The sequence below is a fragment of the Somniosus microcephalus genome, chromosome 7 (genome assembly GCF_052327205.1).
Source record: "Somniosus microcephalus isolate GS21.2 chromosome 7, FLI_Smic_1.0, whole genome shotgun sequence".
NCBI classification, from domain to species: Eukaryota; Metazoa; Chordata; class Chondrichthyes; order Squaliformes; family Somniosidae; genus Somniosus; species Somniosus microcephalus.
The window spans coordinates 263,150,747-263,164,032 of record NC_140993.1 but is presented as its reverse complement, the minus strand read 5'-3'; the positions used below and the strand labels follow the sequence as shown (position 1 = coordinate 263,164,032).

General features: G+C 42.0%; 1 protein-coding gene across 4 annotated transcripts in view; it reads left to right on the top strand.

Moving 5' to 3' along the window:
- Positions 1-13,286, top strand: part of col14a1a (collagen, type XIV, alpha 1a) — a 278,665-nt gene that overhangs the window by 244,962 nt on the left and 20,417 nt on the right. For all 4 annotated transcript variants that reach the window (XM_085993692.1, XM_085993691.1, XM_085993690.1 and 1 more), the window contains 3 exons: positions 5,228-5,299; positions 8,245-8,280; positions 12,247-12,313. In XM_085993692.1, the coding sequence (XP_085849818.1) occupies positions 5,228-5,299; positions 8,245-8,280; positions 12,247-12,313 (175 nt within the window). The remainder of the gene's footprint in view (positions 1-5,227; positions 5,300-8,244; positions 8,281-12,246; positions 12,314-13,286) is intronic.

Below are 13,286 nucleotides of genomic sequence, written 5' to 3'. Positions count from 1 at the left end.
TTATTCTGAGATTGATTGACTCATTTCATCCCGTTTAATGGACCCTAGAGAGTAAATTTTAACATTCGCCCTTCCGGCACAGAGCAATCATCAAGAATTCAAGTGTGAAGGCGGGAGATTTTCTGTCCATTAAAATTAATCCTTTGTGGCCAGCTGACCCTTGCACCCAATTTCCCAACGTGCACTCTGTGCCATGAGCGTGAGCTCGCCAACCACCGAGGTAAGGTTAAATAGACTGGCATAGAATCATAGACGTTTACGGCACAGATGGAGGCCATTCGGCCCATCGTGTCCATGCTGGCCAAAAAAGAGCTCTCCAGCCTAATCCCACTTTCCTGCTCTTGGTCCGTAGCCTTGTAGGTCACTGCACTTCTGTTTTATCTCTTTTGCCTTTTAACTTTCCAAAGATCTTTAGAAAATTGTGATTAATACCCCACTGCCCCCCTCCCTCAATATTCTGGGATCGATAATCACATGGACTTGACGTCTTTCCTCTTTTCAGCCCCAGTAACTTTTTTACGGATTTTTGTTGTTGAATATTTATCACAATGTTAACCTCTATCACACCCTCCTCAGGGGCTCCCACTTTCACCTTCCCTCTGTAAAAAGTATTTGTGGACTTATTTTCCATACATGAACCTTGCTCAGTAAGCACCAGGGCAAGTCTAAAAGTCGCAGCCCTTTGGCATGCAGATTGGCATGATTAACACGATCGGCTGAAAACTGCCGTATTGGATAACAATTAGACAGACCGTTCACACATTAGAAATCTATTGAACTGTTAAGCAAAAACTTGGTGGAACAAGTGAAGAAAATGATTTAGAAATTATATAGAAAAATCCAGTTAAACCATTTTATTGTAACACACAATTAGTAGAATGACCAAAGGTATGAGATGAATGATGGTACCTATACATTAAAAAAAGTAGCTAACATGTCTTAATGTGGCACTTGGCAGATATTACATCTGTAACTCCAGTTATAGTCACTGCAACCCCTATCACTCATTCTAATGCAGACATTTTGCAAGTTATTTGCCATTATTTACCACCATTGAGTCTCTCTGTTGCTTCTGCCAGTTGCTGCATGAACTCACATTTCTCCATAAGCTTTCTAACTGAATACAGTTGTACATATTCCAGCGACAACTAAATACCAGTAATTGTTAATCTCAGTGCCTTACACACCTGGACCCAGCCTCCCTCCTCTGGCACTATCCAAGGAAATGAAAGTCGGCGGCGGGGGAGAGAGATGTGTAACGGGGGCTGATCCCATATACCCTGTTTTACTCTACTGCCCAAAGTCAAAGCTGCCCTCCCCCTCCCCCCAATGAGTCTTTAAGCGCTCGTGCCACTTTCGTCTGTCACTCGCTATAGAAGCAAATTAGTAGGGTGTTAGTGCTGTGCTCCTGGTTCGAGTTACAGGACTGTACATCTGCTTCACGCACTTCACAAAGCCTCAACCTCTTGGATTCAGAGAAAATATCCTTTGGAGAGTGCAGCTGCGATATTGGTCTCCCACATTTTGTAGTTACGTTGTTGTAGGTTTCCTTACTCAATTTCAGGGCCCTGACAAAAGTTAATTACTAAACGACAGATTAAATATCGAGTAGAAGTAAATTTGTTTCCCTCAAAGCAAAGATGACATGTCTGCACACGACTAGGCGCATCGATTGACATAAGCAACAGTATAAGGAATGGTTTAAAATGCTTGTTCAGCCTGATGCCCTGCTCAAGTTGGCTAAATGTAAGTATGTGAGCAAGCTGATTTCATATCCTCTTTGCATTTTAATGAGTGTATAATGACAGAGCATGGAGGATCTCTTTGAAAGAACTCATCTGGTTTTGACACGATAATCTCTTTTTACTAATAGTGAACAGTCCAAAGTGCATATTGTGCAAATCTCTTGGGCCTCGTTATCTTGTGCGAGGTAAATCTTTGAGCTACCATCCTTTAAAAATGTTTTCTTTGCTCCACCCATAATACTATTTTCAGCCTGGATCGTAGATGTAAATAAGGCACAGTGTGATTTCCAGTTTGCTCACCCATTTAGATTCGACATAAAGGGAACGTTTGGGTGTCAGAGATTTTAAAGGGCAGATGCTTTATTGTGTATATTTTTTTAATTTTAATTTTTTCAGTACCTTTTAGTGTTGGTTTCGATTCTACTTTGCTTTTTCTCAACATTGTTTAGTTTTTTTTGTATTTATTTAAATTTAAACGTATAGAATAATACAACACAGAAGGAGGCCATTCGGCCCATCGTGCCTGTGCCGGCTCTTTGAAAGAACTGTCCAATTAATCCCGCTTCCCCTGCTCTTTCCCCGTAGCCTAGCAAATTCAAGTATTTATCCAATTCCCTTCGAAAGTTACTATTGAATCAGGCAGTGAAAGGGTGGTGAAGTTATATTTAAAATTTTTTGTATTAAAACGTGGGAGCATTTGGGGGAAAAAAATGACTCAAATATTTTCTGCAAAGTCACAAGGAAGCTGACTGTAATTGAAAGGCTAATCCTGACCGGTTATACCCTGAATGATAACCTCCCTTTTCCCTTTAAGGCATTGACTGACCTGCTGTATATTTGCAGCATTATCTGCTCTTGTTTCAATTTCCCAGTAATTGCAGCATTTTTTTTCTTTTTTCTTTAAACATAGAGGGGACATATTAAGGGTCTCTTGCAATGCAAGCTTTCAGTACAAGCTTTGGGAGGCTCTTAAGTGACCTATGGAAGCCAAGTCAAGTTAAAAATTAACAATGGGGGTTAGTGTTTTAAGTCGCAGCAACTGGCAATGACCTAGGACAACTGCCCCTTCAGGCTTCAGGCAGCATGGACACCTATAGCCAACCTGTCGCAGTCAAGATCACCATCACCTTTCTGCCAATCTTCTTCCAGTCTAGCATTGGGATCATCCACAATATCAGTCAATGTGCTGCCCAAAGTTTATCAAACAGATGACTATTGTATTGGTCACCTTGGCCAACATTTTCATCTCCTTTCCTATTAAAGAGCTACTTCAAAGTTGGGATATTTGCTCAGATCAGGTCTCTTCCGAGTGAGAGTCCAACACTCTTCATTTTGAATTACGTCTGCACAAAAATAGGATTCAACATTCAAATGTAATCTTGTCTGGGTTCCCAGTTAATTTAAGTTAATAAAACACAGATTCCAAATATTGCAAACTATACAAAGACAATTCTTATTTGTATTTAATCGCAAGCAGAAGCTTCAATAAATTAATGCGTTTATTTAGAGACTTTGTAACATTTTAGGAAATTTAGCAACTTTAACTTAACAGCAGAAAATAAATACAGACAATTTTATGGGCGGTGTGTTCAGTCTAATTCTTCCAGGCTTTGTAAAAGATCCAGAATATTGACATTTTGACAAATTAAGTCTTAAAACCGCACTGGTTGCAAAAAGTGCTTGGGATTTGCTCCAGAGCATTTAAACGAGGTCCTCCATGGTTAGTAATCTGCTTTGCATTTGTTCATTTTTTTAATTCAATATGCTCATGTTTAAATAGCTCCTTTCTCATCATAACTATTTATAGTTCATGTCTCTCTCTGCTGTATCGTGTTATTTGCTTGCAATATATTTGATTCATTGCAGACCAGTGATCTCTTGCTTTGCAATTAGAAACCATCTTGCCTGCATTCTCTTATAATTCCCCCCAACTGCATTGCTAAAGAATGGCACAGTCAACAGCTGACGGTCGTCTTCTATAAATATTAAATATTAACGTCTCCCCACTTCCTTAAAAACTATGGGCTAGATTTTCAGTATAGACAGTTTTGGGGCGCTAACCTTAGCGCCCGCCCGAAGTTAGCGCCCGCCCCAAAGTAGCGCCCCGTTGCTGGAAATTCAGTGGCTTCGCCCTAAGAGGTTGGTGGAGCGCTAAAAGAGGCGTTCCACTACTATCTTTAGGCGCTAAGCCGGCGGTGCAGAGCGCAACACCCGAGCTCGGGCGCAGCGCACGGCAGACACTCTGGTGCCAGTGAGCTCTTAAAGGGGAAGGGTGCATGTGTTTTTTTCAAAGGCAGAGTCTGGGGGGGAAAACAGGAGGATGAGGAGGAGGGGGAGGGGGAGGGGGAGGAGGAGGAGGAGGCGGCCGGATACATAAATACACCGTTCACAACAACACACTGGATCCGTCCACACAACACATGCAGACTGCCTTTTATAGTGCAGGAGGAGTGCCCTTTAATTTGCGCTCCCCAGGGTGTGTTGCGTTCCATTGTACAAACGCTCTGGACGCCAGCCGCACAATGGGGCGGTCCGACTGAAGTTTGGATTCGGGGCGGCCAAAGGGCATTACACGAGGATGTGACGTCATTTTCTGCGCGCGCATCCGGGCGGCCGCTAAACTTTGCGCCGGCGCTAACGGGCAACTTAATTTGGGGCGGGGCGCAAACTGCGCTGCGCCCGGGCGCTACACGCATAGCGCCCGAAAATCACTTCTCTTAAGGCGCTAACTGCTGGCGTAAGCAACTGAAAATCTAGCCCTATCTCTTTTAGTCAGTAATGCTGTCATCACAATAAGGTATAGCTGAGTTTTAAAAGCACCAGGGACTGTGAGGTATAATTATTGTGCGAGGACCACCTTCTTTATCAAGAATATTTATCCTGTTTCGCCTTTTGGATTAGTTGACAAAATCATCAGTTAAATTCCTGGTTATTAAAACGTATGTGTTGGTTTTCAATAAGTGTATTCTGCACTATTAGTCTAATATTGCACACTTTACAACCAACTTATCCTAAACAAAATACAATTCTCTCCTTGTAGAAATGTGCTGCACAGCCACCTTTAGTTACAAACTAGAAAGAGTATTCTTAACATTCATTTTAGACTTTAAAAAGATTAATTTATACTTAAAAGCTTAATACTTCTGATTTTTAAATGTTTTTCTTCATTTTTTGATTTATATACACAACATTTTCACATGGTGCTGAAACATTTTATGCTTCATAAAGAGCAGCACGTATTCTAAACTCAAAATAATAATTAAGTATAAATGAGGTCGTTGACACACTTCACTTTGAAAGCCTTAAGTTTCCTGATGCTCCTCTTATATTTTTATAAAGTTAAACGATCATTTCCTTTCCCCTGTGACATGCCAGGTTTTGATGCAAGCTCTTTATATGCCCCAAATCGGTCTGAATCGAGTTGTTTAAGCAGTTTGTGCATCTGTGCTGTGAAATTAACTTTGCATTTAATGGCTTCATAGGGAAGTCCAGGTGTCCCAGGCTCCCCCGGAGTTTCAGGCAACAAGGGCTCCCAGGGCGACTTAGGACCTCCTGTAAGTAGAACATTAACAGATTATACTTCGAGAAAAGACAAAGAATTGTTTAACTGTAAATAGACAAAAAAAAAGGACAGTGATTTCATTTCTTATTTCACTGGTGACTAAAGGATTGTTTCTGCACCATTTACTGTAGAAACATGCCATTATTTTCAGGTCAATGTTTGAATATTAAGCATTGTGAAACATTAGTGATGGTCAGGTATTAGTTTTATGATTGGAGGATCGTAGCAATAGAGCCACATATTCTGTTTGATTCAGAATACATAATGCATTATCATCGACACCAACTGTTCAGTACAAGAAGGTGCTTCCAATTTTATTTTGGCATTTGAATATAATTCACATTGGACGTACCTAACTTTATGTGGGTATTAAAATCAAGCAGCTCGTTGTCTGGTCTGATCTGGCTGATATCGGTGTTGGGTAAAAGGCTACAGCACTGTTCAGGGTAGGGTTCCCAACTCTGGTTGGACGTATACCTGGAGGTGTCATCACATGACCGCCAACTGCCCCGCCCCCACTCTCCCGCCATTGGTCGCCTGCCACGTCCATCCTCGCAGCGCCGTGCCTTCCCACGGCCAATCGGAATGCGAACAGACTCTTTGTTACCTGATTAGATGATTCTTGACTGTCAGTCAAACAACCTTTTTCCCCCCCACCCGCCCCCCCCCCACCCCCGCCCCCCCCCGCCATCTCCAATATGTTTATAACTAATTAAACAGAAGTGTTTAAAGAAAATGAAACAAACACACAATTTTGTTTTACTGCCATTATTTTTTCTCCCGGGGTGTTGTGTCCGGGAGGTGAATCTTCAATTCCTGCAGGGTTGGCAACCCCTAGTTCAGAGGTTAGAGTGGCTAATAGACTGAGTGATTGCATTATAGGTGGGAATTTCCTTGGAGTAGCTCCCGCTATGACTTTGCTGGAAGTGCAACCTTGCTTTCCGAGAAAGAATTCCTGGCCATAGTTGATGTAAACTCGAATTTAGTAATAAGAACTGAAAGTAACAAATGGATACCATTACTCCTTTTTTTCCTGTTCAAAATTGATTTTCTCTTCAGATCCTCCATTATCTTACTCTATTCTTTAGCTGAGAGGAGAGAGAAAGAGACAACCTGTTGCCAGGCGAGTGCTGCTTTAGAGCAGGCTCCCAGAGGCTTCTAAAGAACAGTCTCAGGTTATTTGCTGTCTCCTTTTCTCTCCTACCTCCTACCCTGTGTAGAGGTTCCTGACCTCCAGCCAGCACCTGCTACCAACGGTGTATTTGGGATGTAAACCTTGGTCCAAGCAGTTCAGTTCACAGAGTGTTGATGCACCAGTGCACTGGAGAATGAACAAACTACGAGTACGATTCATACTCAATTCAAGAGGGCAATGAATGTGCCTCCAAATTCTGCCCGGTATGACCACTGTAAAAGCTAAACAAAAAAACAGTTCCCTAGTTAATTACACTTAACAAAATACTTGACATTTCTGGCATTTCCAGGCTCTCAATAGCCCCAGCCAACTCTTCTCGAATTTATTGTCTCCATTAATTAGACTCTTATTTAGAGCAAACTTTTCAGACCATTCAGATGACGTTATCCATTCAATTCAAACACTGAAATGCCTCTTCTCACCACAAAGGCAGCGACTTTACAAAGTTGTAAGCTTCGTGGGGGGAAGTCAGCGAAAGAGACCCCGTCCAGCATAAATTTGCTCAAAATGTTTGTCTTTCTTTAGCGTTGGCCCTTACTAGGACAGATTAGGAAAGTTCACACAGACTCGGTCTTCAATGGGTATTTTAAACAATTAAGACCATTGTTTGGGAAATGAAGAGATTTACTGATTGGAATCCATTGGAATTGTGTTTCAGGATGGCCAGAGATTAACTGTGTGCCACTTACTTACTGTACTGTGGTCCTCGCAATGAATAGCAATGATTTGCAGTTTCCATTTTGAAGAATACCAGTACACCTATGCATCAAGTAACACAAAATGAATACTGCTTCATCTTGACACCAAGTCATCAGAAAATACGGGTTCAGTAACCTCGCTCTAACTTTTTGGCGGAGGGGGCGGGTGCAAGTCCAATAATTACGTGCTCATCATTTTCCTGGATGAACTCTTCATAAAATGGTTGATTCTCCTATGCTGATCTGGCAACATTACATTGTCTCTTCGTTGGTGCTTTGCTTCAGGTCATTCAAACTTCCGTTTAGTGTCTGTGAGCTTGGACGTCGATGCTGACGTATGTGTAGATTTTCTAAGGCATTTTGATTGCAGTCTGCCCAGGATAATCTGCGGCGAATCAAAGCCAAAGAATGCTGTTGGTCTCCAAGTAAATGTAGAGATGTTCAAAAAACGTGCGGATGGGTCCGACTATGAAAAAGCATACAAGTGAAAATAGAATCACTACAGATTTCAGGCAGATGATGTTCACGTTGTAAATATTTAACTTTAATTAATCCTCAGAGCATCAAGAATGAAGGAGTCTGCCAAAGGAAGTTTGGAATCCTTGCAAAGCCATCTGCATGATATTCCATTGTTGGTTATATTCCTTTTCAGCACATTTGCTGATCTGCACAATTTTCATCATAGTTCCTGCAGTGCAGTGAGCGGGTTATTAATAACTGAAGATCATTGTCTAAAAGTACCATTAGCAGCAGCATAGGGAACAAGCAATTTAAGTAACTGATGTGATTTACTTCACATTAATTCAGAAAAGCAATGTATGTTAAGAGAGAACCACAACATTTAATGCATTTAAAGGTGGAAGCTGGATAAGAACGTGAGGGATAAAGGAATAGAAGGATAGGCTCGTGTGGAGCTTAAATGCCGTCATGGACCAGTTGGGACAAATGGCCTGTTTCTGTGCTGTTTGTAATCATATGTAACAGTTGTCTCTGAACTATGTATATTTCTGTATCAACCATTAGCTACTGTTAATTCTATTACAGGGTCCTTCTGGTCAGAAGGGAGACAGGGGTCCAAGGGTAAGTTCTTGAAGGCTAGTTTTAAATAATAAGTTATTCTAAAATTAATGAATGGTATATACTCTATGTTGACAGAAGCACCTGTCTTAACGCTTTATTTCCATTCCATGATGATTTGTAGAATGTAGTATTTAATTAGCAGGAAGTAAACATTGATTAACCCAGCATGGCAACAAAATCAGAAGTTTGAAAATTGACGTGAGGAATTTTTACAATGTTAGCATCATTGGCGTTGCTAAAGGTGACTATTGTCATTTTGAAGAAACATTTTTATCAGACATGGCCAGAGTTACAGTCTATACTGTAGCATTTGGGTATTTTATCTAAGATGATTATTGCACAATAACCTCCACGAACACCGGTGGTCGGCGTGTGAAAATCCTGCAATCCAACTGACCTGAGCGGTCAAGGTATGCCAATGGAATTGATTGCTTCATATTCTAGGAAATTTAAATTTAAACGAGCACCAGATGGACCCTTTAAAATTACTATTTTTTAAAATTACTGAAAGATTTCTTACATCAGTTTAAATGATGAAGTTTGAGTTATTTTGCTTCGTGTGCGGAGCTGGAATTGGCCCAGAAATTCGGGTCGGGGGCTTCCCGCGGGTGTAAGCCCCCGACCTGCACTTACCTACCGTGCCGGCCGTTGTGCTGTGGGCCCCCGTGGAATTCCAATCCTGGGCCTGCTCCAACTGCCGGCGCGCAGTGCTTGCGTATCCCAGGGGCGCAGTTAGTTCAATGCGTCCCCTGGGATCATGTGGGCCATGGGGAGCCAATCGGAGCAGGGAATGCTTCATTCATAAGTTTGACAGAAAGGGCTGTCAAACTTAGAAATACTACGGGCCCCAAAACATCACCAAATCTTCAAATAATTTTTTTTTTTAATCACATTTTTAAAATAAATTATAAATTACATGAAAGAACTATTTTAAACAATAATTTAAATTTTTGAAAAAATAATTTTATTTTCTAACGGGGCTAAAAATAAACTTACCTTTAAAGTATTTAAAAATAATAAACCTGTGGAAAAAATGTTTTAATTTTAATTAATTCACCACTTACCTTGTAAAAAGCAGGCCTTGCGACTGCTTTTTACATGTCTAACTTCTGGAGACTTACCCTCCCAGGAAAACCTGCAAAAAAAACGTAAGTTTGATGAGCACGCGCAGCCTCTCCCGCGCACGCGTTCGAGCTCTTAACCCCTGCTTTCAAGGGAACGGAAGTGCCGGTTTCCCGCGCATGCGCAGTGCATGCAGGAAACCGGCACTTCCATTGGGTTTACGGGTGAGTACCCCGTGCGTACTCACCCGTGGAGACCCGAAGTTCTGGGCCAATGTCAACGATGTGATCATATGAATGCTTAACGTTACACAAGAGGAAGCAGATTTCTTTTGCCAATTTGCACCGCTCTTCTCCCCCACTCTCCTGCTTAAATTTGGATAGAGGATCATAAAAAATACCACTGATTTTCTGGCCAAAATTATTTCCAATCTGGTGCATTGCTTCGCACCGTCAGGGTGATGTGATTAGAGGGCACAATCTTGAATGTATACTTGAAAAATTGCAAGGGAGCCTAAATTGTAAATTAAACGCTACTAATTAATCTTCTTACAAGATTTTGCAGCTAGTGTTCATAGACCAGCGTTCCTTTGTTACCATTGAGTTCGGTCTCACAGCCAGACACAGGATAATAACAGGGCCTCTCTTCAGTGTGATTTTTTAAAATAATACTTTCTCTCACAAAACATTCGAGGTGAACGTGGTTTAATAAAACTACAGAATGAGGCGGCTGTTTTTTTGTGCTGTGGTCGTTTCTAGATATTTTTGACTTTAAAGTGAGGAAAGATATAGGAAAAAATAGACTAAATAGCAAAAAAAAAGTTAATCTAAAGTTTAACAAATAGCATAGAGGAGGAATGGTGGAAAATAGGATGCAAATGAAAAGAACGGTTAACAATTCTTGTGGTTGACGTGTGTAGCAACATTTGTGAATATTTCCTTTGAAATTTTCAAGATTGAGATATTAAGGGTCATGGAACTAAGGCGGATAAATGGGGTTAAGATACAGATCAGCCATGATCTAATTGGCCTCCTCCTGTTCCTATATTTAGTGAAATTATAAAGAAAGGGCATGAAAATCAAAAGCCATTCCAGTGTATTCTTACCATAACTTAGATGGGAAGCCAAGACTCATATGCCAGGCCCCAGCTTTATATCCGGGAGGGCCGAGTGGAGTCAGAGCCTCTCCATGTCCCGAAATAGCCGTCATCGTAAGGTGACGAGGTCAAGGGCCAAAGACTGCCCCACATCAGAAAGTACTGCATCCACGGGGCCTCAGTGTGACCCAGCGTACGGTCAGCGGAGGTTTAATTAACTCCGCTGAGGGGCAGAATTGGGGTACAGATTGTGATGAAATATGCCATTCATCAGACTCTGTAGTTAACTGTATATATTGTATTGCCTACTCTGGTGTTTGTACCTTGTATTGTGTATAGGGCACCGCCCCCTTTGTGTGTCGGCTCCACCCATACCTGGCCCTACTTAAGACAAGTCCAGGCTTGTCTTGCAGTAGAACAGCAGCATGCTAGGTGAAGCTAGGTGCAGACACCGGCATCTTTTCTTTGCTAATAAAAGCCTTGTTTTATTCTGCTAACTTCGAGTCTTGAAGTTATTGAGGCGCATCACAGGCTGGGATAGTGAGCTGGACCCCTTGAGGGGAAAAAAGGAGGAACTTTTTTTTTAATATTAAAGGTTGCCTTTCAAGGTGGCCCACGGGGAACAGCAGCTATAGATCCCTCCCTGGGGAAGGAGAATGGGGAAAGAGGGGGAACACTCCCCCTCCATTTGGCCACCTCTGCCAGATGTTCTGGTATGGTATGTGCACTAGATACACCCCTAGAGGTGCAGGGATCCATCACAGGCAGGCAAATAAGAGAACCTCCTATTGACTCTGGGTTATCAGTGGAAGTTCCCAGTGGTCAAATCTCGGCCACTTACAGTAAGATACACCCAAAGGTGGATTGTCAGGACCGTAAGAGTTCTTACGCCTGAGTAGATTTAAAGTGATCCAGATTTTTTTTTCTTAATTTTTAATTATAAGTGTATTTCAAGCTTTTTTTTTTAAGTTTAGGGTTACTGCAATATAAAGCTATCACTGATGCTGGGTGCACTGTATATGTGTGTGAGTGTGAGTGTGTGTGTGTTGTGGTTCATAAGCTGAAATCAGCTAGCCCAGAAAAGCAGAAAGCAATCAAAGTGTTAAAAGGGCAGTATAATACTTTAGCCTTAGTATGTGGTGCTTTTTCTTCAAATGTGCATTTACGCAGGTGACTTGTATGAGGTGGCCATGAATAAAACCACAAGAGATGCATCATTGGTTTAAATGAAATGGCCTTAGGGATTTCTACCCATTTGGATACACAGGCGGTAATCCCACACGAAAGTGAACGCACAGGCAATAGCTCCGACTGAAACACTGTTCAATTGCAACAATACAAGAATCAAAGTTATGGCATCCGTATTACACCAACAACAACTCTTGCATTTATATAGCCCCTTTAATGTATTAATGGAGCGGTATCAGGTAAAATTTGACACCGAGCCACAGGAGATTTGACACCGAGCCACATAAGGAGATATTAGGACAAGTGACCAAAAGTTTGGTCAAAGTGATAAGTTTTAAGGAGCGTATTAAAGGAGGAGAGAGAGGCGGAGAGGTTCAGGGAGGGAATCCCAGAGATTGGGGCCCAGGCAGATGCGCTTAAAAGTCTGCGATCTTTTGTGCGGTTATGCCGATATCGGGGGGAATTGCGCCAAAAGAACTAATGCAATCGAGCGGAAACTCCAGGCCACAATCTTTTTTGTTGTAATTTTAACCCCTGCGTTGTGCCTAACCCTACTGCCAAGTGTTGTTTTAATACAGTTTACACCATATTTCATTGTTGATATTGTTTTCTTTCCCCAGGGTGATACCCAATCCCAAAGTTCGGTTCGCACGATTGCTCAACAGGTGTGCGAGCAACTAATCCAGAGTGAGTCATTGCTGCAAGACTTTCAGTTACTGTGTGGGCATTCCAGGGCTTAGAGTGGAAAAGGTGCCATTTCTGATTCTTGTCACGGATGAAGAAGCACTTTCCGTGCATATTTCTTTCAAGCTGTTCTAAAAGGCGATTCTGTGAGTTGAACAAGGCAATGGCGCTTCAGACAGCTGTACCAGAGTAGTAGGATGCACGGTTTACCCCACAACAAGAACCTGCATTGATATAGCACCTTTAAACGTAGTCATGTGACTTCCTCAGACAATGGGTTATCAGATTGGCTGAGCTGGCTAGGGCAGGTGCTGAATATAGAGTTGCCAACCCTTCAGGATTGCCCTGCAGTCTCCAGGAATTGAAGATTAATCTCCAGGACACGGCTGCGAGCAACACCCAGGGGGAAAATCAGAGGGCCACTCAAAAAATAACGTGTTTTTTTTTTCATTTTCTTTAACAACATTAGAGATTGGGGGGGGGGGGGGGGAAGGCTGTTTGACTGACAGTCAAGAATTTAAAAAAAAATCATTCATGGGATGTGGGCGTCACCGGCAAGGCAGGCATTTATCGCCCATCCCTAATTGCCCTTGAAAAGGTGGTGATGAGCCGCCATCTTGAACCGCTCTTCTTTGTAGCAGTTTGGTACAACTGTGAGTGGCTTGCTAGACCATTTCAGAGGGTAGTTAAGAGTCAACCAACATTGCTGTGGTCTGGAGTCACATATAGATAGGCCAGACCGGGTAAGGGCAGTAGATTTCCTTCGCTGAAGGAACATTAGTGAACCAGATGGGTTTTTATGACAATCCGGTAGTTTCATGGTCACCATTACTGATACTAGTTTTTTATTCCAGATTTATTTAAATTCCCCAGTTGCCGTAGTGGGATTTGAACTCACGTCTCGGTAGATCATTAGTCCAGGCCTCTGTATTACTAGCCCAGTAACATAACCACTATGCTACCATTCCCGATAGAA